A 27665-nucleotide genomic window follows, 5' to 3' on the forward strand; every position below is an offset into this window, starting at 1 on the left:
GAAATCGATTCTTTGTGCAGCTGGCTGACAAAACTCCAGAAAATCCAGAAATAGCTATAACTTTCATCCTTGAGCTCGGTAACTCCTGTAGTAACAAAGAAAACGACTACGAAAAATAACATAAAACAAACATGAACAAGAGGAAGATACATAAACAGAGTAAAGAATGGAAGTAAGTTTAACAAAACATTCAACGAGTAAAGAAAAACACACACACGGAAAGGAAAACTTAAACAGAACAAAGAACATTAAAGTGTCCACCTATATTCATGAAACAACTAGTAACAGGCTCACAGTTCCCACATCTTTTTTCTTCTTCTTTTACTTTTGGGTTGCTGATATCATTAGTGGTGGATAATTATGCATTTATCGCTTCCTGTACAGAACTATTTTGTTTGGTTTGCTTATGAGAATCTGTTTATAGTTACTAACCACCGTTCGATACGGGCGCGCGCACTTAAACTTTGAAGCTCACATCTAGTTCATCCCCGGGGCCGTTTTCATAATCCTTTCCGCAGTTGAGTTCATCCGTTTCCCTTCACCATTACTTCCCAGCTCCCCCACACACCCTCTTATACACCCCGCGTTCTGCCTACTTCCAACTGTGTGGAATACAAAAATGCTGACAAATGTTTGTTTCACAAATGTTGTTTAATGATCCTCTGCCCACGGGCTTCTATACGGATTGCATAGGAGTGTATAGCAACACGGATAGGACTGCGATGGCATAAAACCGCCCACACGTTCACATTGCACTCTCACAAACCAGTTATTCGAACATGTTAAGAAACTTGTATTTTGTTAAATTAACTCTTTTTTTGTTTTAGTAGATACTTGATTTACCACGGCTTCAGTTACGCTTTTCTTCTACTGCTCGTGTGCTCCCGCATTCTGTCTCTCTATCACCGACGTTAGGTCATTAGGAAAAAAAAAGCATTTGTTTGCTTCGTGAAACACGGGAGTAAGCAATTATCAGCTTCTAGCGGACGTTCTCCCGCCCACAGCACAGTGCACACCTAAATTCCACAGCCTGGTTGGGAATTTTCGACGCCAAGGAAAAGCGTTTTACAAGGGTTTTACTTCTTTACTTCACACTTTCCCCAATCACCCGAGATGGGGTTTAGAAAATAGTCGGACATTTCGACCAGTCCTGTTTGGCTTTCGAATCCCAGTAAGTGCCCTTGTACACGTGCACCAGCTGGTCCGTACCCTCTTCCTTCTCTTTGCCGAACCAGATCGGTTCGTACGGTGGATAGGGTCGTCCTTCGGCGGCAGCCGTTTCCGCCTCGGCTTCACGCTGCCGGCGACGCGCACGCTGACATTCCTCTAACCTGCAATGGCAATAGAAACAGTTGCAGCGTAAAGATATGTGGCCTGAAATTCGCCTCTTTCCTCCGTACCGTAACTTCTCCTGATTGCTTTCGTTCCATTTGCCGTCCTCCATTAACCGCTGATCGGGTCGCAGTCGCGAATCCGTGGGCGCTACGCTCGGTTCCGGTTCGTTCAGTTGGCAGGCGAGTAGGGTGAAGTTGTAGTACTTGTCACTATCCGGTGGAGGCATACGGCGCGTCCAGGCCGTCTTATAGTTGCCCGTCTTGTACACCGGATTCTCCATCGATCCGCTCGTCGATGTTACGGGTGCAATTTCGATCTTTGTATCCCAGGTGCCATTAATTACCCATTTCACCTGGTTGGAGTTATCCATTACAACTCCCTTCACACGCCGTTGCGTATCGCGCGTAAAGTACGAGTACGGAAGATACTTTAGGTGGCACTTTACTCCCTTCGCGCTGCCTTCGCCAAAGATTTCCATATCACCGTGGTTATCAACCCACAGCTTGCCGACGATGATGTTATGCACGGTCGTGGTCACTTTGCGCCAGGTGTACTTGTTACCGGTGGCAGGAAACTCCACGTGCGTATACCCGAGCGGTACGATCTGGATGTACTTGCCGCGGAATTTCGATGTCATCGTGAACTCTTGCCAGCATCGCCAACCTCGTCCTTCACAGTATTGAGCAGCCATCGGCGGATGATGAGATACCTTGAAAGAATTACATTCCGTTAGTATTTAAATCCATTTGCTCTTGGTTTGCGATATACTACCTGCTCATTAATACACCTCCAACCGAGGTCTTCGGTGCGATCACATTCGTACGTTTCTCCCAGCAGTGGATTGAACGGCTTGCCAGTACGGTTGCTAGTGGTAGAGTAACTCGACACGGTAAATGCAGTCACGTAGGCAAGCTGCTCGCAGGTATCCTTCGCCTGTGCCGCTTTGTCCAGTATTTCCGCATACTCGAAATCTTCCGTTAATCTGTATACATTTCAAACCCGATATGTAGTAAGTGCTAACACGACCAACAAAGGATAAGACTATCCTTTGTTTTTAGGGATAACATTTTACCTCTGTAACATCGACAAGGGTTCGTTGAAGTTGACTGGCATCGGTATCTTGGACAGATCCTTGCCGATACAATTCTTAATGATCGACCACAGGTTGAGCGGATAGTTGGGCTTATCGGTCACGCGTGTCCGCCGTTTGCGGACAACTTTGGATTGATTCGATAGGGTTGGTGTTAGTGCTTGGCTACTATGTACAGATATCCTATCCGTCACATCCATATTGTCTAGATTCTCGGCGACTACTAATACCTGCAAATGGAAGCGATCGAACCGGGTGTAATGTTAGCTATTTGCACTGGAATGTCGACGTTTTGGTGATGAACGGAACCGGATTGAGAATTGACTTACTTGCTGCGTTTCACTGTTTCCTTCTTCCCCTTCTGATGAGCTTCCGGTGGCGTCGTTCGAGTTACGCCGATGGTTGTGATGCGTTGTGACCGGTATATTTAGTATGAATGAGCTATCTTCCTGCGTTACGGAACCACCTTCCTCTTGCGCATCGTAGAACTCGTTATCTTCGTCATCCGATGCGGATGTGGCTGCGTCTGGAAACAAAATATGATTGGAATTTTATTGTTTAATTGAATCGATTGCACCTTGCAGAAGTACGCCAATTGTCAGTTTTAATTGATTTATATTATACCGTTCATAAGATTGTTATTCGTTAGGCTCATTAATTCATCCGAAGTATATTTTCTATCAATAAACGTATTTTTGTTTGTTGACTTTTCTATTTTTTTTTCTTACTGCCATTTCTGGTTTTCTTTGGCGTTATTTACCCGTTGCCAGATACTCAGTCCTGCGTACGGAGGATTGAATATGAATGAATTCGATTGTCGATTTCAATGACTTCACCCAAGATTTATGACTTCCATCTACACTTCCAGCTTTTCGTCAAGTCCACCTACCCACCCAACTGGTTTATGGATTCATGAATCTTTTAAGAGTCGATTCCGGATTTGATCTCCATCAGAGAAAAACAAGAATTATTTTAACAAACAAAGTTACAAAACAGACCTCAAATAACTTCAAGAGCTTCAATACCCAAAAGGAACTGCTTTATTTGACACAACATGATCTTGTTTTAATGTCATCCTAGTCCTTGGAACCTCTTTAACATTGCACAAAAAATAGGTAAACAATTATGTAATTTCACGTATCATTAGTACCGTCGCTAGGAAATTTTTCCCCCTGCATCGACCAATTGTGTCGGCATGAGTGCAAATATATTCCCTCCCTGCTTAACTGCTGCCGTGTTCGACATTCGCGTGCTACTGCGATTGCAACCAACGAAAACTCACAACAAATCGTCCAAAGAGACCTATAATCCTTAAAAAGGAAAGAAAAAGAGAGAAAAAACGCCTAAAACTGCCAGTTGAAGCGAACTACTTTACTGCTATTTCAAGTTCCATCCGTTTTTTTCACTTTATGTTTTCATACAACCACCACCAGAGCTAGACTTCGCGGAGCCATGGGAACTTCTCGGCGGGTTTCGTTTGTCGGTCAGTTGGCAATGCGTTAATAATTAAGTTAGTAAGCGTATTACAAAAGCGACGCAGTGTATTTTTTTACGATTACCAAACAACACTTTCCTGTTTCACTAAAGATGCAATTATAAACGCACGTAGTTGAGTCTTACAGGGTGTGAATTAATAATTATCGGTGGCACGGTTTTGTGCAGGAAACCTCGGTTTCCTATTACGTACAAGGTGAGTTATTTCCGGATTCGCAGAATGAACAATTTGTAAACATTACCAACTGAATTCGTTCTGAGTATATTTATATTCTAAACATTGCAAAGTTGCGACTCGCGAGAGCAAATGGCGCGTACAGTGCAACATTGGCCCTCTGTCTCTACTTAGTGCACCACCAATTTGCTATCCTTTCCAAGGTCCGTCGTCATGGTGATTACCTTTATGCACGAATAGCATAATAATGGCCCGGCGAAGTTTATAGTACCATCTTAAATTTTATGCAACAGCACACGAAACTTATAACCTTTCTTCAAGCTTTTCCTTTCGGTATACATGCGGCACTAACTCTCGTCCGTAAACAAACAGGTTCACCGGAAATGGTTTATCGGACCACCGAAGTAGTAGTGAGGCTGCATCAATCCATCTTCAGAGCACCACACACAGTGGTATGCTTCTATATATAGTCATGCCAGTAGGGATGCTTCTCGCAAATAATGTTGCTGCGTTCGTTCGCGGTGTCTTCACACTTGGCAAAGCAAGCATTTCTGCCAGATCACCACCAACCATCCAAGCATACACAGCTGCTAGGAAACAGATGAAAACGAGCCCCGTTCTCTCAAATGCACCCTTTGCTCATCCACTCCCTCAACCGGCCATGGACTTGCCATGGAACCGTGAACTTACTGTCATAAATTCGCTGTTTTTCTCATTCGCCATACACGCACACTCGCACACATTGCCATGGTGTTACAACGTAGCGAGGAACGATCGCGAGAAACCTTCGCTAAGTACGGCACAAGGTTACTCGACCACACTCTGCTGGCATGTATTCATGTGTACGTTCGCTGCGTTTCGCAGTAGGCCGTAGACGTGGAAATGATGTCACACATGTGTAACACGCTGGGCTGTTTTCCATTACCGCTTGGTTAATGCTCCAATTATCAATCGCAACGATCCGTTTTTGTCGCAATCTATTCTCAAGAAAGAGATGATTAATTTTTTGCGTCACGTCACAATCAGCTGATTTTCTCATGAAAGCAACCCCAGGCCAGTGTCCGGCCAGTCGCAGCAAACTGATAACACCACGGTTGTGGTTCGGTGTGTTCGTGAACGTACAATGTGTTGGCGGGTCAAAGATGACGGGAAACAGACAAGGGAAACATACCCATTCAAACGGTGCCGCACGGTTTTGCCATTACTTCAGCGTAAGGATACGCATGTGTGTGCAACGTTACACGTCACGCATCATACGATAATGGGATGGGGTGCCCCGGAATATGTGTCTGTGTGCTTCTTTTTTTTTTGCTTACTCCTAAACCACTGGCATTGACACTTGCCGCACTGACAACGTTCTTATAGGGTCCCTTCTTTTGTCAGTGGCACTTTACACACACAACACAGATGTTTGCACACAGGCTGATAACTTTCAACTCGATAAGGGCAAGCAACAGATTCTGCTCACGCACACCTAACGCCCGCAACACTTAAAAATCGAAAGTATATAAGACACACGAAGGCACAGACAAAACAGTGACACGCAGCGGCGATGTTAGGCGTCCTCATACAGGCAAAATAAAGGGCTTATCAATTACGCGGGTTCCGCTGCCCCGGTCGGGCGGATCAGAGCACGAAAAACCGAACTGTCAACCGCTTCGAATGGTTGCGAATTAAAGCAACACACCACAATAAAAAATGCGGCCAGTCTGCAGTTTGGGCGCTGCTACAACACCACTACAAACGCACACGCTATAACACTACGGACAGTCACAGTGCTGCGCGCGAAAGTAAGTGAGGTTTGGATAAAAATTAAATAAACGAATTGAATTTCTTTTTTATTAAATCGAAGTAAACAGCAGTAGTTCCTTGTGTTTTTTTTTCTTTTGGTTTTTGGAAGCATTCATTCGTTATTTGTTTGCCCAGTTCTAGTAATACCTCCATAGAGTTAATGTCACGTGTTGTGGACAGCCTACTAGATTTCCATTCATAGTGTTATCTGGCGCCTAATCTTGAAATTTCGGAGAAATTAATGCCGCATTATCGTACTGGCGTACTGTTAACTAAGGGGGAAACACTCAGACAGTAAATCGTTCAATTTTTATCGTGTTTCTAAGTAATCACATTATTTTCCCAGTTCCGTGGATTTTTAAAGAAATTTACTATCCATAGAATTTTCTACGAAGATGTTTTTCTATTTCTTCTGTTTTTTTTAATTTTTTTTTTTGAAGACCGGCGCCGCTACCATCATTTCACCGGCCCATATTTGATCTTATCAACGCCATTCATTCAATTGGTCTCTTCAAGAAAAACAAATGATCACCCCGAATGGCATATCACCACAAAAACATTCTTTGCTTAATGCGACCGCATTAGGACCAGTTAATGAGTGCTCGATTTTAATCGTACCCGAGCATCATACGGAAACTGCTAAATTGCCAGGTGCGTGAGTAAGGACCATAAAAATCGGACACGTTACCATGCGCCACCAAAACCAACTGGCGTGCTGCCTTTTGTTCTCAGTTTTGTGTGTTTCGCTTGTTTTTTTTTGCAATAACTTCTGATGCTTAATTTCAACACCATTCGCCCGAATACTTCCGCAAAATGTCGCTCGACATTGCTTGATTAATCACCAATTGTACTGTCGCCATTGGTGTGGGCATATGCCGCGCGTAAATCCAGTTTGGTGCAGGGGCTAAAGACTTCACGGCACGACTGCACGGCAACACAATGAAGTTTAAACCCGTTGCGAGTGCAGGTGTACTCGGGCGCTATTGGAAGTGATTGAAGTGGCTAGAGCAGTGGCGTGATTTGACCGCTTGCGCTAAGCTAGGAAGGGCGCATAAACGAGGATGGCCTTCAATCGATGGGTCTGCCCTCTCCGTATATGGGTGAGTACGGCGGAGCAGTTAAGTTTAGCAGTGTGCACGACACACAATTTATGTCACAAATTGCTCGTTATAGTTTACTGCCAGCAATAAGTTTTATCAGACGCGTACTAGGGGCTGACATCGGACAGCTGAATTTTCATAACAAACGAACATGTTTTCATTGAATATTCGTTTCGAAATGGTTAGAGAGCTATTAAAAATGAAATAAATTTATATTCCACATCGGAGCTGTATGACGTAAACCCACAACACAAGCGCACACTTCGAAGCGTTGAACAGCATATACCAGCACTTCCAATAAATACAACCCATATGAGAATCTATGACGGCATTTCGGGCAGAGGACAGTGATTTCCAATCCAATCGATGCTGTGTTGAACACACATCCGTCCGAACGTACCGAATCTGCTTCCGCTTGTGCAAACATGCGCCAACCAAACACACCGGTTTGGTTAATTGATGGTAATTCAATTTGCCATCCCAAAATTGGGAAGGTCAACAAAGCCCAGTGGACGGCGGGATACGTACATCCCGCACCCTGCAACCTTCCCGCCAGCGTCGTGCAACAAGCAACATTCGGAGATAAGGATAGAAAGTCAAACAACCGGTAGGAGAACACATCACACTGGGCAGCTTTACCCAAACGTAGATTCAAATGGTGGCGCGGTTTTATAGCATGGTGTCACCGGTGGTAAAATAGGACATTTGCGTTCGAACGTTCGGCAACATGACTTTCAGAATTCACTGGTACGTCTCGTTAGTATACTACGCTATACTCACTGGGCCTGTGGCGTGTGGCGGCCTGCTCCAGGTGTGAATGTTGTCTCGCTAGCTGCTCGACCATCTCCTCGAGGTGTAGCTTTTGGTCACGTTCATGCTGCAACATTTTAGACCATTTGTGACCCTGGGTCTGCGCTGTTTGTAAGTAATCCGAGCATGCCTGCAATAAAGAACAATACCGTTATTACTATTTCATACATAAATCAACTAAACGGCGATGTTGAAGGTAAGTGCATGTCGCATCATTTTTTACTACAACAATTTAAAATATGAAAAATGCCTCAAAATTACATCCTCCAGTAAAGGAATATGCGCTTGCTGTGTAGAATCGATTTGTTCCCTATTCCTGCATGACAAAGAAATTACTTTACGATAATATGTCTAGTGATCTACCGAGTCAGTACATAGTACGTATTGTTTATTTTTTTGCCTTGTCACCACATCCGCGATAAGGGTCGGACTCGCTCATTCACGTGCCTGCAGAGGGCGGCGAACAAAAGTATTGTAAACGATATCGTGTGACGGAGGAGAAGCCGTCTTTGTTATCTACGTGTTTCTTTATTTAGATCCAGTAATGGAGACTTTCGTAGTGACACATTCCATCCAAACCAGAAAGCGAAGCTAACATTACAAAACAATAAACACATTTTGCTCACTGTTTGCCATTCCAACTTTCCCCCTTGTATCGATTACAGTGACAAAGATGTACAGCAGTCTAGATATGATAGCTGCTATAGTTAGCTTCTGGCAAATTGGAAGTAAAGAAGTAATTTAAATCAGATTCATAACTCTATGAGCATATGTTGATGCTTTTTTTTTCATTTGCCAATTGTTGAATATCGCGAAGAACACGTTACATACTATTGGTATAGGAATTAACTTCTTGAGCTGTAACTTCGTTACTTATCGGTTTATCGATTTAAAACCATTTGCTTCTAGTAAATACAATTGTTTCTTAACATGCTGTCAGATACATCCTCTTAATACGAAAGATAAACATCGAAAAAAACGATATTCGATCTACGTTGATATCTCAAATATCGGTATGCAATTGCCGCGTAATTCGGGAGAAAAGACTGTATATCTTCGTATATATATATATATCTTCTTCGCTTAAGCTTAACGATCTACTACAAAATGAGTGCATTATAAAAAAATGACATCCTAAAAGGTTTTTTACACTACTTCTCATGATTAAAAAGCTCCCAACACAAACCGATCGGAATGAGATTCGATCCAGAACCTACGGAACATTAGACTGTTAGTGGAGGCATACGGCCATCAAACCAATCTTAGCATATGAGACAAACGTAAATTATACCTACAAACAATACCATTCACGTTAACTCTACCATTTTCAACAGTGTCGAATCGGTTCATCGCCCTGCAATACTCACATTGATCATAGCGTTGGACGATATTCTGAACAGTGTCGCACGTTCGCTGACAATTTTCGTCTTGTTCGCCAGATCGTCGCCCGTTTCCAGCTCGGACAGGGCCCGCTGCAGGGCGGCCCCATGTTTGGTGATAAGGTCGTAACATGTTTTCAAATTTTCTAACCTAACCGTCAGCTCCCGCACGACCAAATTCAGCTCCTCGCTCGGTATCGTGTTGGCCGTGTTATCCTCCTCCTCCTCATCGCTCTCCATTGCCCGGCTTCAAAGCGAAGAAAGAAAATGATTCGTAAGATTAATTTACACACACGCAGCCAGCAGGAGAAATATATATATATATATATATATATGAGCAATACATTACATTGCCTTCGCCTTGGCCAGCTCCAGCGCCGTCACCCAGGACTGCCGTTCGACCTCGTTGGCGGCCTTGATGTGGAATGTCTGCGTGCCACCGTTCGAGATGACGAAGGTGCAGGAATCGACCGTGTGGATGAGAGCACCGTGCAGCGATATCGTGCCGCGACATGTGTGCGCCATTTCGGCCTGATTTCTGTTTCGAAGCGGGCGCCCCAAACACACAGACCGCAGACGGATAGAAACCATCCCCCAAAAATAGGAAAATAAGAAAAAAGAAACGGAAGTGCCAGTCAGTCGACAAAACATTCGCAGTAAAGTAAAGCAGTAGTGGAGCGCAGTATTGGTGTTTGGCATGTTTGTGTGGCAGAAGGAATAAAAAAAAACAACATTCGGATATATAAGCACAGAAAAAAAACAACATAGAAGAAAACGAAAACCGAATGAGGGAATCGATAGGGCGCGCGATTTGTGGTGATAAGAGGAGAAAAACGAGAGGATAGAAAGACAGGCAGAGATTGGCAGTGTTTAGGAGATGCATCAGGGTGTGTGGATCGTGTATGCTTTCTTTTCATACAACCATCGTAACTAGTGTTGTGCTTATTGAATCTTTGGAGAAGAGCCATTCATATGAGTCTTTACGTGAGGAGTCGCATCCCCTCTCAAAAGATTCTTTCTGATTCAGATTCAGATGCGTGGATCGTTAGCTTTCGCTTTTCATTCAAACATCGTAGCTAGTACTAAATGAATCTTTTGCGAAGAGTCGTTCATATGATTCTTTTGACAAGAATCATTCAAATGAATGTTACGAGTGGAGTCATTCATCTGAATCTTTTGAGAAGAGTTATTCATTTTGAATCTTTGGTCATGAATCATTTGAATGAGGAATCGCCTCTCAACAGATTCATTATGATTCTGAACCATGAATCTGAATGAATCTTTGAACAGAATTCAGATTCAGATGAATTTGAGTCTCCATCCTCGAAAGATAGATGAATCCTTATCGGTTCTTGAATTCTCAAGATTCATAAGATTCATAATCGATTCATTAATCTCTCCGGAAACATATAGGATCATATTTATTCTTTTTGCCTATGAATCTGAATCAGATTCACCCAACACTAATCGGAACCGATAGCGCCGCTTAACGAATGCGAAAAAGGATTCCTTTCGGACCTCGTTTTAATGGGTGATTAGAAATCCTTTCTCTTTTATTCTACAGCACGCGATTGCATCGAAAACAAAGCATCCGCAGTCCATCAACGTTAGGATATTGTGACCCAAAAATGGAATAATAATTAGATGCGATTATAACAGGGGAGGAAAAGATAACAGAGAACACTAGCGCAGAAACACAGAAAGAAACGAACGAAACGGAAAACGGATGTTGGATGATATGGTGTTTACAAGGCTTTTATGGTAATCATCGGGAGGAGCTTTTTTTGCGTGTGGTCTATGACACTTTGGAAAAGCGGATGAAAAAATGGACATTAGATGAATGCGATAACCAACCGTTATCTACAGCCGCCACCAAAAACCTAATTATTCACAAACCTTCAATCCGCTAAGGCAACACACATGTTGTTTCGTATAGGAACACAAGACTTTTACACTAATGTTGATTCTATTTTATCAAAAATGCTGCCGATCGGTTCGATGTTAATGTCTAGACATGTTAATGACCTTAACTCTAACCTCAAAAACTGTCCAAGGTGTGTGTGTGTGTGTGTGGGATTTGATATGTTTATTAACAGGTACTATTTGTGATGCCGTTTGCAAGCTTGCATATAGCTTTTTGATTTGTTTTATTATTTACTGCAAGTGTATGATACCGTCACCATTAGCATAACAAAAACTACAACGCGCACTCAAACAATGGCCATTAGCAAACAGGAACCAGAACGAGCGGTGTCAGAGAACCGCTTCTACACCCTTCTATTTGCGCGATGTTTACTACTAGTCCATCCCCCTCCCAAATTCTACTACCCTTTCTACGGTACAACAAACGCTACAAAAACACGACGGTGTGTGTGTGTGTGTTTAGTTTTAATTACTTTTTCAGCTTTTTGCTATGCTTCTTCATCAGCGCATTGCTGCTATTGCTATTCGAGTCTGGCAGGGAGGAGGGTACCAATCTAGTTGGAGAACGTGGGGCTCTTAAGCATTGCATCATGGTTCCTTTGCTCCTGCGGGGTAAATTATCGGGAGGGAGGGAAAGGTCAGTGTCTTGCGCTGCATAAGTGTATGGAAAAAACGGGGTGGTATCGATGAATGAAAGGGATCGCAGAGACGCACACACACACACGCTTAGTAGTGTGTGCGCCCGCTGCATGGCTTTTAGTAATCGGATTTTCGTGGGAGGGAAGAGAAATAAAGGCATCTAAAACAGAAGGGGGAAAGAACAAAACAATAATAAAATAAACAAAACACAATACGCTTGTTAATTTGTTTTTGCTATCCTTTCCTTGCAATCGATCGTAATTACAGTGGAACGTCATTTAGACGGGCTTATTGGGAGTCGGATAAGCCTCGGATAAGCCTCGAGAGACTCGGTTGCTATCTACCACACGATCGAGCAAATATTGATTGATTGATTGATTTGATACCCACTCTCTTTTTTGAGGAGATTTTATTAAAATATCATGCAAAGTTAAACAAGATTCTTTGAGTCCAATTCTTTAATAAATTATTTTTTTAACAACTGTTTGAATAAAGCCCGTGCGACTTTATGTCAATCGATTTTGTAGATTATCTGTCAAACAAATCTCTGACCTGGTAGGGTGTTTGACATTTAAACGCTGTTCACCCCGTGTAGTGACAGTTTAGAACGAATTCTCATTCAATTTAGTATTACTTCTTTAAAATTTCAATGATCGAACAAATTAAAACGCTGCAGATAAACGATTGCTTAATGGAAATTCAAGATATTGACAGATCGTTTTTGGGCGATTTTACAGATAGACCATAGAAACGATTAACAAAAAATCTTACGCTTAATAAGTACATTACGTTGATAAATTTTAAATAAAAACAATTGGAAAAATTATCTAACCTCAGCAAAATTGACTGGAAAAATGTTTTATTTTGACATATGACAAGCTGCCAATGGATTTTTTTATCAAAACATTAATCTAAGAAAGAACTCATAACATAACACAAATTTTTAATCGTTAGTTTAAATACAAAGCTAGTAGCAAATAAACCTTCAAAAGTAGAAACGCAAACAGAAAAATAAAACTAGTTTACTTTGATTTTTTTTTTCCATTTGTTTAGATTTGTACGTCAAATCATGTTGGAATTGTCATTTACGAGCAATTCGGATAAACCGTCAAGACGTTCCACTGTATTTAATTTTGTTACGACAATCAAACAAAAGCAATCTCGAACTGGAAATAAAGTAAAGGTAATAAAACAAATAGGAAACCAAAGTGCTAAAATGCATACATGTTTTGTGATTGTAACCATATGATAAACAAATGACAAATAAAATGGCTACCGATGTGTTAGACTCTCCTGTGTTAAACATATGCGTCTCCATCGACCCCTTCAGAACATGCAAAACGTACAAAAACAAGAACCATTTAAACACAGCTAAGTGTCGCTTGCATGCTTTATGATTGCTTTATGTGATGCCAAATCGCTTTATGATGCAAAAGAATCCATTACTTGTTCTTGTTTTGCTCTGTTTAAGATGTTTTTTATATGCTTAATAAACAACTGTAAATAGAACGTTGCAAGCTTTATTATTGTTTTTATTTCTTTTTTATGTTTAATGTTTTAGTGTCCTCGCACACATCAGTTTCATTGTATTATTTACTTTAACGTAAATTATTAATTACACGAAAAGCAGCATGCAGCAAACTACAATTAACGAGATAAATTTGGGAAAAACATGCATCTTGTGTGGATGAGTGTTCCTGTGTTATTTCTGAATGTTTTTTTGTATCAGGAAAAGTCTTGACTGCTGTTTGAAAACATTAAATATGTGGATGCAATGGTTTAGTGGCATTCAGTACATATGAAAATGAGCACGTTATTGAAAAATGAGAACTATATAGACAAGTTTTATTTATTATTTGTAAAAAAAATGAGCAAAAATAAAGTTACTTTTTAAAATTGCTTCGCTAGAAATTGTATATGATCTACCGTTCTAGAAACCTTTCAGTCCGTTGTATTACTAGCGATCATAAAGTAGCAGTTTCAACGAAAGAAAGCAATGATCAAAACACTGACAGTTGAGAAAGGTAAGTACAACTGTCAGATTTCCAACACAGCATGAGCTAACGAAAAAGCTTAGAAAAATAGAGAGAGAGAGCGATACATAGAAAAAAGGAAGTGATTGAAAACGCATATTTGAGCACATCCTTTTCGAGAGCAGTGCAAAAATGATGAATTGAAGGTATGACAAGAACAAATACAAAACTAAAAAAAGAGAGAGCATAAAAGAGAGAGCAAAACAGAACTAAGATAGATAGAAACATCAATAATGCAATATAGAGCAAGATAATATGAAAACAAACGAAACAGGTACTAACAACAATCAGAATAGATATGTAAAGGGAGTTGGAAAAAAAAGACAAAAGAAAAGTTTTTAAAACATGAATCAAATTGCTTTCATCAATACGTAATGAATGTAAAAGCCTTGGTAGATACGATTTCCAAACTCGATAGACAGGAAAATATTTTGCCGAAATTTGCACATTCCACGTCGTGTTGGTGTTTTTTTTTTAAATTGTTTTGTTGTTTTTTTTTGGTTTTGTTTATCCCATCGTTGGGCGCTCTACTCACTCGGGTCGGGGGCCTTTCCTGCGGCGTCTTATAGATAATTTGCCCGCGGCACTTCTGCCCCCAGCATACGGTCCGGCTCCATGTTCAGCCCTGTTTGATAGCAACAAACACCCCAGAGTCAAATCAGATTGTGGTTGTTGTAATCCTTTGCAGTATTTTAATATTTTTGGTATGGTATGGTTTTTGTTTTTATTTTAAATTGTGTATCATATGCAAAAAGGGTAACTGTATGCTGCTTATCGCATTTTTACCGATCGGAAAGGTTTCTTGTTTGATGTTGTCAATATTGTTATTATTATTATCTAACTATAATAAACAAATTTAAGCAATCTCTTTTAATTTGATCATTAAATGTCTGTGAATCAATGTAACTGATAAGAATCACGAATATAAAACAGAAATCAAATCATACTAAACAATAACGAAGATGTAGAAACTCTGTTATCAGATGATGAGATTCATGAAGAATTAACGTGCTGTGTAAGAGAGTTAGTCAAAATGAATGCGCAAAACTTACAACCGAAACAAAACAAAACAAATATGATGAAAAGCGATGAATGATTCATATGAACAGCTAACGAAAGCATTTTCCAAAACCCAAATTAGTAAGCAAGCAAAAGAGCGATGATAATTTGTAGACCTACAATTTGAAAGTCATTTGCGATTCATATGGATGGTGACATAAATTTCAAATGACACACGAAATGTACAGTGGCGTTTTTGGTCGAAATTCATTTACACACGGGAAGGTTTTGCGATTCCATGCAAAATTCACAGCACTGCCAAAAGCATAAACATGTGTGTGTGAGATTTGAAACGTGTAAAGGTAAAAGATACAATAAATAAAAATTTTTACTATGAGCTATTAGCAGCAAGGGGTAAAAGCACAAGTAAATAAACCAAAATGAATGATTCATGTGAAAAATTGTTCCTCCCTATTTGAAAAAGGGTAAAATTTATGAAAAAGATAATGTAATGTACATTGCAAAGGAAACTCCAAAATACACATTAAAATAGTGAAAAAAATAATTAAAATAATTCACTCAAGATTTTATCTGTATCAAACGAACATTAAAATGACAACCGAGAACTATTGCGATCGATACAGTGCGCGTTAAAACTATATGTGCATAATTTTTTAATTTTTACTATATGAGGGAGCTTGTAATATATAATTTTAATAGACTCATTGAAAAATCGATTTAATGTGGAAAATTATCCTTTTCACTTATATATTTAACCGGTTGACATTTTATTGGTACTCGTACATGATAGTTCCAATAGCTACTTGACATGTTTATTTGATAGAATACTGTCAGATAATAATAATACATTAGTAGCTTAAGTTAAACAAAATAATGAAATCTTTTGGTTATTATGATTATTGTTTAATAATTAAGTGGCCTTTATTATTGAACCTCTCTAAAAAACAAACTATAGCGATCGTTTTAGTGTTGTACTTAATGAATCTATTGAGAAAAGTCATTGAATTGAAGAAATGACTCTCAAAAGATTCATGACTTCTCAGAGGAGCGGTAGATCATGCTCCTTGCAGGACTTAAGCGGAATGGTAGTTGAGTCCATTTTTGGCACCTGTTGACGGACAACCTCATAGGCGGAGGTCAAAATTCTTGGATGATTCAAGAATCTTAAAAAACGAGATTGAGATTTATACATTCAAATAAAAGATTAATCAATCTGCATCCGATTGACCCAACAGTAATTTGTTTGAAAGTAGCAGATTCTTAAATCTGAGTTCCCTTTTGAAACATTGCTTTGAAGAGCTGCTGTTTAAGAGCAAAGATATTAGATCTATTCATCAAATCACTGGCGTAAATTATTCCGGTTAAAAGCTTTTGGTCATGGTTTGACTTTACTCGGATTACATTCAGATTTTTTACAATTTTTGGATGTCTAGAAAATGATCATTTTTTTAACATTTGGATACTTTGTACAGAATTCTTTATATTTGATATATTCTTGTATCCTTTCTGTTGCACTAGTGAACGGTGTAGCGAATACTTTGATGTGAGGCATATGGCCATTAGCTGCCGATTTTGTAACAAATAGTGATAGTTGAGCGGTAGATTTTCTCAGTTATTCGCTTCTACTTTCAATTAGTGCTTAAATAATCTGTTAAAAAGAGTCGTTCAAATCACAAATCGACTCTCAAAGCAGTGGCGGATCCAGCCCATTGGAGACCCCTTGGCAAACAATGTCCTGGGTAGGTGGGAGGCGGTTCATAACGGGCAAATTCTTTGGAGGTATCTTAAGAGGAATCTTATTATCTTTTTCAATAATCTCCACGAATCTTTGGATTAGAGATTCAGATTCAGATTCATTAATTCAGTGCAAAGATACATTCAGATTCGTGATTCCGAATTACTGACTTTACTACTATAGATGTTATTGCAGGAATTCTAGTTCTCAAAATTGTTCCCCTTACTTCTAATCAATATTCCAGAATTCTTCAAAAAATATGCAAATCATGTTAGAAATTCTTCTACATTCCAAATTTTATACAAATGTTTAAATGAAATAACTATCAGAATTTTTTTTTAAAAAACAATCAAAAGAAAGTGGAAATGGTTCTACAGTATTGAAAGCGACTGTACATTTTCTTCAATTAACCACAATGCGAATGTTTACTCCAAACATAAAACGCTCAACAAAAGGTAAACCCGGCTTTCAACACCAAATAACCATGGCGAAACAGTTGGAAAAAGACTATTTAATTAATATTTCACCAACACACCGACTGCATTCCGACTGTTCGTACGCTGACAAAACGTTAACAATTCAAGCGCGGTGTACTCGAAATGCTGAACGATTTGAAAAATTGATAACGACTCCAGGAAGGCCTAGCCTAGATGAGATAGGAATGTTGGGATTTAGGTGGTAGTGGACTGTCCTGCCCTTTCCCATGCCGGGATTGAACCCTGGGATCATCTATTCCCGTTGCCCGATAAGGTGGACCTGGTCATTAAACCCTCGCCCCTTTTCAACCTACAGAACATTCCTCTTTCGCCCTCCTCTTGGCCTTTTCTCAGTTTAACGTGCAAACGATCGCAATTCTTGTGAAAAAAGGTGATTGTCACCGGTGTACAAGCAAACTTGAATCGTATTTTGCGCGTCGTGTCGTATTATTATGCAAGTGGGAAGGCCATTGAGAGTTTTCGTCGTGACGTAACGATAAAGACGGGTGGAATTCTTCCAGAATGTTGTCACCAAATTGTCGATTTGTGTTCGAGCACTTGATTGCGCCGCTACTCCCATTCCATGCCACAACCAATTCCGCTTAAAACAATGTCCTTCTAATGATGCAGGCGTGGTATGCAGCCGTAGGGTACGGTTTAGCGCCACACGTTTTCTTCATCGGTCGAAAATAGCTATTATTACGAATATCAAAATTTCGAAATGTCCTTTGGCGCTGTCGGATTCGGACGGTGGACGACAGGCAACCACCTCTGGTTACACCTTTCCTTTTTATTGCCCCTCTTGGTTGGTTGGGGGGAGGGCACTGCCAACAGATAAACAATCCCCCACCTGCGCTACTTGACTAGCACGAAAACATCTTCCACACCTATACGAACGAACGACGTATCATAGCACAAACAAACCATTTTCAGCGCCTGCACCAATACCAGAGCTGGCATGTGCCCTTCTGTTGTTCAAGACGTTCAAACGCCTAAAGGCGTCCGTGTTGCATCATAGCTGCGGCACTACCTTGGAGTGTTTTTTTGGTGGTTTGTTTCAATCCCAAAGCTTCTTTCCCCCCATGTCGAACATTAGTTCCAACATGGTTGCACATCCATAAGTGCGTTTCCAGGTATGCAAGAACCGTTTGAGAAGGAATGTTTCGGGGACTGGCTGAGATTTACACCAATTCTGGGCGATATAAATAGTTTAGCTACAAAGGAAAGCGCAGAGATGAGATGAATGATGGGTCGAAATAAAGACAAAAAAGCGACAATGATACTGTGGTTTGATGGGGGCTGACAAAGCTGCCTAGGGGGGTGACACACTACCCGGGCGATACTTTATGATGATGTAAAATAAATTAAGAAAAAAAAGTCAAAAAAACTTCTCTTTCACTGTCGCACGAGTAGAGAAGGGTTGGTGTGTGTATGTGATGGCCTACTCTCCCGTCGGCGGAGGGGATTTTCAAGTGCGCGAAGTCTGGCGACTCTTAAATATCACACAGTAGGCGAATGTATTTGCTACTCTTGCCCATTCATGTGCCTAGCGCACTTACTTCCAAACCAATCTAAAAGAAAAATAATAACTTTGTTAATAAATTTAATATAATTTTAATAGAAGATAAAACAAACAACAGTACAGCAATGATACCCAAGAGCCGCCAGTTTGGAGTTTGCAAAGAACAGAACTGATTCACCAATAAGTTTTTTATTTTGTAAACTAAATTATATCAAATACAACTTATACAACATCAAACCCCGGAAGACCACAAAAAACATCAGAAAAAGGAATTAAGGAAGGTATTTAAGTAAGATAGAAATTAAAAACAGATAGAAAACAAAACCGCGGGGAACAAAAAATAAATAAAAAAAGACGGTTTGGGAAACCGAAGGTCATAATTTTGGACAGCAGTGTAACAGTGTGGCAAACATACTGACGCACTATGGAAATGAGCGATAACCCGCTTCGTGATGCAACATGACCATCCTACCTGTAATAGGACAACACGCCTTTCGACAGCACGAACCACCGTTTCTGGTATCCCTTCAGGTAGTTGGTCCACTTTAGCAGCCAACCCTTCATGTCGGGTTCCGCCTGAGAGGCTGCCGCAGCTACCGAGGAGCTGGACCCGTTTGGATTGCCACCGGTGCTGTTGTTTGGCACGCTGCTTACCACAACGGTCGCTGCAGTGGCGGCCACCACACTGGCAGGTGCACTGACCAGGGTTGGGGTTGTGCCTCCGGCAGGTTTTGCCGTTCCAGGCATTGGTGTTTCGGACATTTCTTTCCGCTGTGTGCCCCCTTTCTTTCGACCACCACAGCACAACTATAGATGCGAAATGGAACTGAACGGCTGCACTGCGTCGTGCGATACCTGCGAGATACTGCGACTTGGATCACGACGGTTCGATGGACGGTTACTTCCGAACGCCTGAATGATACTGACACGGTCTATTGATGTGACCACACGACGGCAACGATGACGACGCTGACGACGGCAGCCACTCTGCGCGAAGGACGTTTTTCTTGTCGCTAGTCTTCAAGCTCTCGCGGAGTAGTAGGCTTTGTTTTTGTTGCCAATCGCGTACACACAGCGACGGAGCAAAAGACTCCCTCCCCAACAAGGCAACAGTCGTACCAATTTGGGGACTGTGCACATACACACACTCGCGCACAAACACACACACACGGTAGTTTTGATGTTACCGTTTTTATTGATTACGGAAACACCACCGTACACACTGATTGAACACTTTGACACAAAACACCAACACGGGGACGAGATTTACGCACTGGCAAGCTGGACGGTGCTCGGTTTCGCATCGAATCTAATCGAATATTCCATCCGAAGACAGACACATAGCCACAACCCTGTTTCCCTCAAGAAGAAACGGGGGTTGCAACCAATCCACCACAGCACTCGTAAGGCCCGTGGCTTGTAACGCTTGTCAAGGGGGCAACCCGTTCGCAGTACAATTTATCCCTTTATCGGCCCTAATGTGCCCCTGCAGGTGGACTGGTTTAGTGTGCAAACGATTAACTAGTTCACTTTTCTTTTAAGGAAAACACACACGTCCAGCCACGTCCACCAGATTTTGCAAATTTGAGCAAAGTGACTGTAGATGCGGTACGTGCATGCAAGACATTTTGCCAACAGATGTCTGGTGCAGGAGGGATTCGGCGTGACAGTAGCTAGCCCGGAGAATCATCAAAATTTGGTATGTTTCTTTTGTAGTGCTATGAAAATTGTTTTTACTTTAAAAAAAGAGTGTTTATAATAAACGGGCAAATGATTCTTTAACAATCCTTTGACAAAACATTTAAAACTCGTCCATGATAAAGGAAGACAACTGTCAAAACAGCGTTTACCATGATGTCCATGGTGATAAAATGTAAATACCTTTTCTACTGACAATGACACGCTACCGTCAAGCACGAAACGTCAAATGATCACTTTGTTTTTAATTTGAACAGGAAGTTTTCTAAACATAAATAGAGGAAGCCAATTTTGTTAATGTTATGCATGCTAGCAAAGTAGTGCAGTTTTTTATGTAGATTTGTGCCTTATACGATTCAGCTAAAACAATCTTTTTTGCCTCGGTGTTAGTGGAATTGCGTCTGGATTCCATGGACAGCAGAAACAGACCGTTTAGCATGCCAGTTCGCTCAGGTGCCTCTGTAACTTGGAGCTTAAAATCAATGATACTTTCTTCGGTAAGTTCTGTTAGCTATATCATGGTGCAGGGTATTACGTTCTTTATAAAAATCCTTCATCCAACTATAATGTGAAGAATCTATAAAAGATTCATAAGAATAGCGAAGCTTTGATACAACCAATCCCGAATGATTTGCTACCCTGAATACGGTTTCAAACGATAAACGACAGCTCATAAACTTGAGTTCCAAAATCTTTGCTAAAAAGCTAAAACTTCCAAGAAATACATCCTGAGCATAAGAAAACGATGCCATTCAACTGTTTTTCACAAAAAGGGGGAAAAATTACATCCACAGCAGCGAGTGAGAAGAAACTGCAGGACAACCGCATCGAGTGAGAAATCTGCTCGAGAAATGACTTTCGAGCACGGCATAATTCGAGTACGGATAGTCCGATTGGTCGTTTGTTTTTAAACGAACGGTTTTTACATATTTTTTATTTTATATTACTATGATTGAGGCAAAGAGACGGACTTGCTTATTTTCTATTCAACTTAACACGTCATGCGAAATGAAAGATGTCATGTGAAATGCAGGATTAATATTCGGGCAAGATTTTAAGCAAGCCCGTTCTCTCCAATGCCTTGGTTTTACCTAACGACTTCAGCAGTGAAATCCGAAGGTGCATTGCTATTGGGATTTGGGTACGGGCACAAACTCCTGCGATTCAGAATACTCCATTTTGGACCCCAAAGAAATTACACCGATTTGCGCTAGACGCTGAACATGTTAATTTGAAACTGAATACTCTGTTAATTGAGCATGTATTTATCTTATTAGGAGCAGATGTGTTGAGAATTATACAAGAAGTGCAAATATATTAATAAACTGTCTTAGTAGCATAATTGAAAACTCTAAAGCTACTTTCTTTTGATATATCCAGCTGTAAGATAACGAAAAAAGTTAATAACAACATGCAGTGTAGTAATGACAAAAAAAAACCGGAACTGTAAAATTTTCTTAAACCATTTCCAGAAGATAGGTGCAATCAGAACAATCGGAATCGTTTTGAACCGCCTGGAATCATCCGGAACCATTTTCCTTCCGAAGAAAAGCAAAATAACTCGGGTTGCTTGCACCGACAAATCCAATACCAGAATCGTCGACTTTATTCTTCCAGTTCTTTCATTAATCAAACCAAAGAATGTAAGCGCTGCATATGGTGTCGATACCTCTCCGGGTATCGATTCCGGGCATTTCCAAACGATTCCGACGGTTTCAGGATTCCGTCCGTTCCGGACAGTTCGGACCGTTCCGATCGATTCCAAATGGTTCTGGGTTCTTTTTTTCTTAGGGGGTTTGTAGGACGCCCCACAGCACCTATCACTAATACAGTGTAATGAACAATGTACAATGAATATGTAGCTTGAATCACTTTTGTCGCTCGTTTTCTTTTGATGGAGACGCCTGGTGTCTCATAGGAAAATAGTTTAAACGCTTCATCCAGTCAGACAGCGTTAATTGTTAATTTACCCATTTGACCTTCGTTTGCTTCGTCAGAATGTATCATTTGCTCGTAGGTTGTGGAGGCAGTGTGATGGCGTCCCAAAATGCATCAAATAAAACAGTGTTTTTGAGCTATTCATGCCTTTAAAAAGGGTTTTAAAACGTTTAACAACATTTACTCCACCCGTGGTGGATGCTCCTTAATTTTCCCTTAATATTCCTTTAAATTATTCAATAAATTAGGGGTGATTTAAGGGTAATTTAACAAAATTTCTCACCGGACAGTCATCAGCTAAATTGTTTCATTTGTTCACCCAAGTTGCCCCAACTTATTATATAAAAAAAATGACACACGATGTTTTTTTAAACAAACTACCTTCCTAAAGCTCCACCAGCTCACCAACGCAATTGCACGAACACAAAACAAACACCGTGTAGCGTCTTGCTTTGCTAAAACGTTTTATTTGCTATTCTCGTTTTTCATTACTTTATCGATACGCCTAGGTCGCAAATAGGTTTTTGCTATGTAGTTTTTTTTCCTTCTTCTTCTCTCTGTTTAAGATTAAGTTAACACACTTCCCACCGTTCGGTCTGTACAATAAATTCTTTTGACGGGAGGCGGGGTTTGGTATAGACGCGCACACGCACACGCTCCAATTTACGTCAGCACGGCGGCCATCCACAAATGGCTTAATTCACGAATCGTTCGGGATGAACTCGGGAAACGGGTTTACGATGGGGGGGGGAGTGGTAGTACCGGGGAGTATAAAACACAGTGTGACTGAAGCAGCGACCAATCGCCAATTGATCGATCCGGAGCAAGTGGAATCGTCTTGGGTGTTGAATAGGAATTGTGCATCGGTTGATATGTATCGTCTCATTACGCATTAATAAAATCGTAATGCTTCTTCGATTCTTTTTTTTTTGGTTAAATCTTTCCTCCTAACCATGTGTTCGAAACGGATAAAAAACATAACAAGATGAGCGACAATAAAACACAAAAATGATCCAATATGGTTTACAAATAATGCGTAAAATATAAACAAAATAGTAAACATAAAACAAAACAGCTTCCATGAGTTTCGTGGGGCTCGTTGTTAAATTCACCAGCGTAAGCACACGCACACCATTGTTGACCGGTGTTGACCACACACACACACACACACCGGCACACACTAGGACAGTGCGGTTCGCGTAGTGTTCGGTAGGAACAGACACATCAGACCGCCACCCGCCAGCAGGACGGCGACAATGAACGTTGGTGCGGGGCAGTAGAGATCGAGCAGCGTGGCAATGACCACGTTACCGATAATACCACCCAAGCGAGCCGCTACCATCGATATCGCAACACCGGTTGCACTGCAATGGAAGAAAAACACAAAATGCCCAATTAACAAAATATCCAACAACGACACAAACGCCCGACACTAACCGTAAATTCGTTGGAAACACTTCCGTGATCAGACAGTCCAGCGAGGCGTTACCCATCGAGATGACGCCGCTAAACACGGCCGATACGGCCAGATTCGAATGCTGGTTGGTGACGAAGTACATCGATGCGGAACAGGCCCCGGCCGCCATCGTGCTGAACACCAGGAAGAACTTCCGTCCCAGCCGGTCCATACCCAGCACGGCAATAATGTTGGCGGGCAGGGCCGCCGCCACGGTGATCAGCGACTCCATGAACACCGTGCTCGGTATCGTCGCGGAACAGACGCCGGTCTGCGAGTGCGAACCCATCCCGACGACGTAATCCGTCACCTGGCACACGGACGCATCCTCCACGCCCGGATGGGCGCGGGTGAACTCATCGAACCGGTTAAACAGCTCCGGGAACCACATCATCAGCCCGTAGTAACCGATGTGAAACGTGAAGTTGATCGTGATCGAGATGATGGTGAACTTCAGGATCGGCGACATAAACACCTGCTTGCTGTTGTCCAGTATGTCGTACAGCATGCGCTTGTACTTGTTCTTGATCGGCTTGGTGACGGCTTCCAGCTCCTTCCGCAGCTCATCGTCGATCAGCAGCTCCTTCACCGGGTACTGGTCCTTCGATTTGCCCGTGTTCGTCACGTAGATACCGCGGAAGATGGCAAGCGCTTCGTCGATCTTGCCCTGCGATAGTAGAAATTTGGGCGACTCCGGCAGGTACAGTAGCAGCGCGGCCACAATGAACGACGGGATGGAGCAGACGAGCAGGAAGATGCGCCACGAGTTGTACGTGAAGGCGGGTGTAGTGATGCCGATTCCTGTCGCACGAGAGAATCCGACATGTATTTAATTATTTATTTTGGAAAAAACCTTGCCCACTGCTTTGGAGTTCACAAGTCAGTGTAGGTACTTTGTACAGATACACAATACACAGTTTATTTCGGTGTTCTAGTCTATACTGCTCAAGCATCGACGAAGATATCTTAAACCTGTTAGGAACTCAGTGATTTCCAAGATATAGACGACATAGATGAGCTTCATGTCAGATCAAATAGTAACTCTCAATCTCTGATAATAAGTTCTGGTTAGAAGATGTGATCAGAACTATAATCTATGGATAAATGTGAAAAGTTTATTCACAGATACTCTTTAGATAGCAGCTTTCATATCCCTAAACATAAAGTCATGCTGGGCCCTCTCCAGTTCAGTCTCTTGTCCATACTGCTCAAGGATCGACGAAGATATCTTAAACCTGCTAGGAACTCATTGGATTCCAAGATATATACGACAGAGATGAGCTTAATATCAGATGAAATAGTAATTCTCAATCTCTGATAATAAGTTTTGGTTAGAAGATATGATCAGAGTAGTCTATGGATAAATGGGAAGAGTTTATCCACATATACTCTTTAGATAGCTGCTTTCATATCCGTAAACATAAAGTCATGCTGGGTCCACTCCAGTTCAGTCTCTTGTCCACACTGCTCAAGGATCGACGAAGATATCTTAAACCTGCTAGGAACTCATTGGATTCCAAGATATATACGACAGAGATGAGCTTCATGTCAGATTAAATAGTAAGTCTCAATCTCTGATAATAAGTTCTGGTTAGAAGATATGATCAGAACTATAGTAGTATATGAATTTAAAGATAGGAATTTAAGAGCGTTTATCCACAGATATTCTGTCTGGGTGCCCTTGTCCATACTACTTAAGGATCGACGAAGATATCCTAAACTTGTGAGGAACTCAGTGGATCTCAGACTATTACAAAAGATCTGTTACAACAAACAGATGGACTGCCATTTGGGCTTAGACGAAACGTCGTGGAAAGTCTTCTTAACCTGCCGAGTATGGATTCCTTAACTTGACCGTGAAGATGTCTATGTTCACTTCATTATAGGAACTATTTAGAACTGCGTCGTATATCCCGGATATAGTAAACCCTGTTGACTACTGATCATTGCTGATACTTTTAGGTTACTGCTTTCTAAAATTCCGACTTTTGACAATGGTCGATAAAGTGTTAAGATCTCCTGAGAATAGTAAACTTCAACGTTGAGACACTTACCGGTGGGGATGATCAACCAGGCCAGTCCAGCGACCAGCAGATTACCGATGGTCCAGAACGCCGCCATAAAGCTAAGCATGGAGCCACGCTTGGATTTCGGCTGGAACTCGGCGAAGTACGGCCAAATGACGGGACCGCTACCACCTAACCTGTGAACCAGAAGCAACCATCGTTACCGTTTGCGTTACTCACAGACAACCGCGCTACATGCAAGGCAAACACTTACGCCACACCGTTCAGGAACCGAAACACCATAAACACCTCGTACGTTTGCGAGAAGGAGGACGCGACGATGCAGAGCGCGTTCATGATCGAGATCACGATCAGCACCTTCTTGCGGCCGAGCGAGTCGGCCACGCTACCCCACACGTACGCACCGAACATCATGCCGATGAAGATGATCGAGTTCAGCCAGCCCTTGCTCTGCGTGTTCAGGTCGAGATCGCACTGGGCGGAGGGCAGTATGAACGACATCGAGATGACGTCCATCTCCTCGCTGGTGCTTACCAGCCCGCATATTGCTAACAGGATGTAGTGGAATCTGCCATAACCAGTAAGCTCTATCGCCTGCTCGAAGTCAGCCTTGATCGAGTAGGCGCCCCGCTCGGGGTCCGCACCCTTTGCCTCGAGCTGCTTACTGACGATGGCACAATCGGCACCCCCGTTCAATGGGCCACCGGGTGGGCACTGCTGCTGACTGGCCAGCTGCGATTTCTCCTGCAGGGAGACGGCAACGACTCCCGCCAACGGATGATCCTTGCTGTCACCGTTCGCTACTCTATCGTCCTTTACATCGGTATCTGGATTGAAGCGAGAGGGGTCAAGATTAATGATAGATGCAGGAAACTGACTGAACCGATGGAACACTTACACTTGGAATGGTTCTGATCAGTGTCACCTTCTACCATCCTATGTAGGCGAGGCGTGTTTTTGATTGGTTGCGCTTGCACAGTAATACAAAATTAACCAACAATAAGGAATGGTTTGTACCAGTAATAGTTAAAGTTGTTTGCTTGATAAAAAACTGAAAGTAAAAATTTTAACAACAAAACAAATATTTTATAAATGTCACTTAAGTTAAACTGCCTTAGATGTTTTTTGAAATTCTAAACGATCTTGCTTGATCACCAATTCCAGCCCTGCAGAGAGATTAGCTTTAATCGATACGAATAAATAATGAATTCATTCGGGACCGCAAGTTTCGCATTCAAAACCTATTAATCGCCATTTGACAACCGTTTCTCCTACAAAATGGTGGCAAAATGGTCAGTAGTAAATCACGCCACCTACTCGCACAGCATGTTTTATCATTAATAATCATTTGTTTTTAAAATTCATTTATCCAACTGTGCACACCGCTCGGTGTGTACCAGGAACCCAACCAAATGCGCGGGAGTAATTTGTTTTTGCCGGCTGCTTATGCGCCGCCGTCGGCCATTATCACCGCGGTAACCCGGCTAATGGTGGCTAATGATGCTTTGGAAGCCGCCGTAAACTAGATTAATGAAATGCTGACCCGAGCTGGTAATCGCCGGCAAAGGATGACGATGATTGAAGTAATTGAGCGTTACTTCCACCTTGCGCCTCGCGGACAGCGCAAGCAACCGCTGCGTATTTCCAACATTTCGATTGAAATCTGCTCCGAAGCGTTAAAGCAACTGTTTTGTCGCGTTTGTAAACGGTTGCTAAGGGCTCCCCCCCCCCCCCCCTCGTAATGCGTCACTGGGGCGGGCAGTGGATGTTCCTTCGCATACAGCAAGACAATCATCTTTTGCAGCGAAAGGGTATTGCGAATCGGCAATTAGAGGGTGATTGTAATTGTCGGTAGAAAACGAATCGGTTTTTCAAAATTAACACCTCGAATGTCGCGTCTGATGGTCGGGGTTGGCCAAAGCGTTACGTTGGTGTAAATACAGTAAAAAAACACGCAGCACTCCCCAACGGGCACGACAATCCGATGCCGACAACCAGATGATCACCCTAAATCGGATACACTA

At 41.8% G+C, this 27665-nt stretch overlaps 2 protein-coding genes across 2 annotated transcripts; both read right to left on the reverse strand.

Moving 5' to 3' along the window:
- Positions 1 to 1120: 1120 nt before the first annotated feature.
- LOC128708936 (oxysterol-binding protein 1) lies at positions 1121 to 19284 on the reverse strand. The gene is made up of 11 exons (XM_053803916.1): positions 18995 to 19284; positions 14305 to 14394; positions 11571 to 11702; positions 9524 to 9712; positions 9163 to 9421; positions 7766 to 7925; positions 2755 to 2951; positions 2408 to 2655; positions 2107 to 2317; positions 1401 to 2044; positions 1121 to 1331 (listed from the first exon to the last, which is right to left on the reverse strand). Exons 1-11 carry the CDS (start codon positions 19282 to 19284, stop codon positions 1121 to 1123), a joined length of 2631 nt encoding a protein of 876 aa, XP_053659891.1.
- Positions 19285 to 23338: 4054 nt separating this feature from the next.
- On the reverse strand, positions 23339 to 26576 carry LOC128718952 (synaptic vesicle glycoprotein 2B-like). The gene is made up of 5 exons (XM_053812570.1): positions 26540 to 26576; positions 25895 to 26468; positions 25669 to 25817; positions 23596 to 24415; positions 23339 to 23522 (listed from the first exon to the last, which is right to left on the reverse strand). The coding sequence occupies exons 1-5, from the start codon at positions 26574 to 26576 to the stop codon at positions 23339 to 23341; spliced, it is 1764 nt and encodes a 587-aa protein (XP_053668545.1).
- Between the last annotated feature and the right edge of the window lie 1089 nt (positions 26577 to 27665).

This window comes from Anopheles marshallii, chromosome 2 (genome assembly GCF_943734725.1).
Source record: "Anopheles marshallii chromosome 2, idAnoMarsDA_429_01, whole genome shotgun sequence".
NCBI lineage: Eukaryota > Metazoa > Arthropoda > Insecta > Diptera > Culicidae > Anopheles > Anopheles marshallii.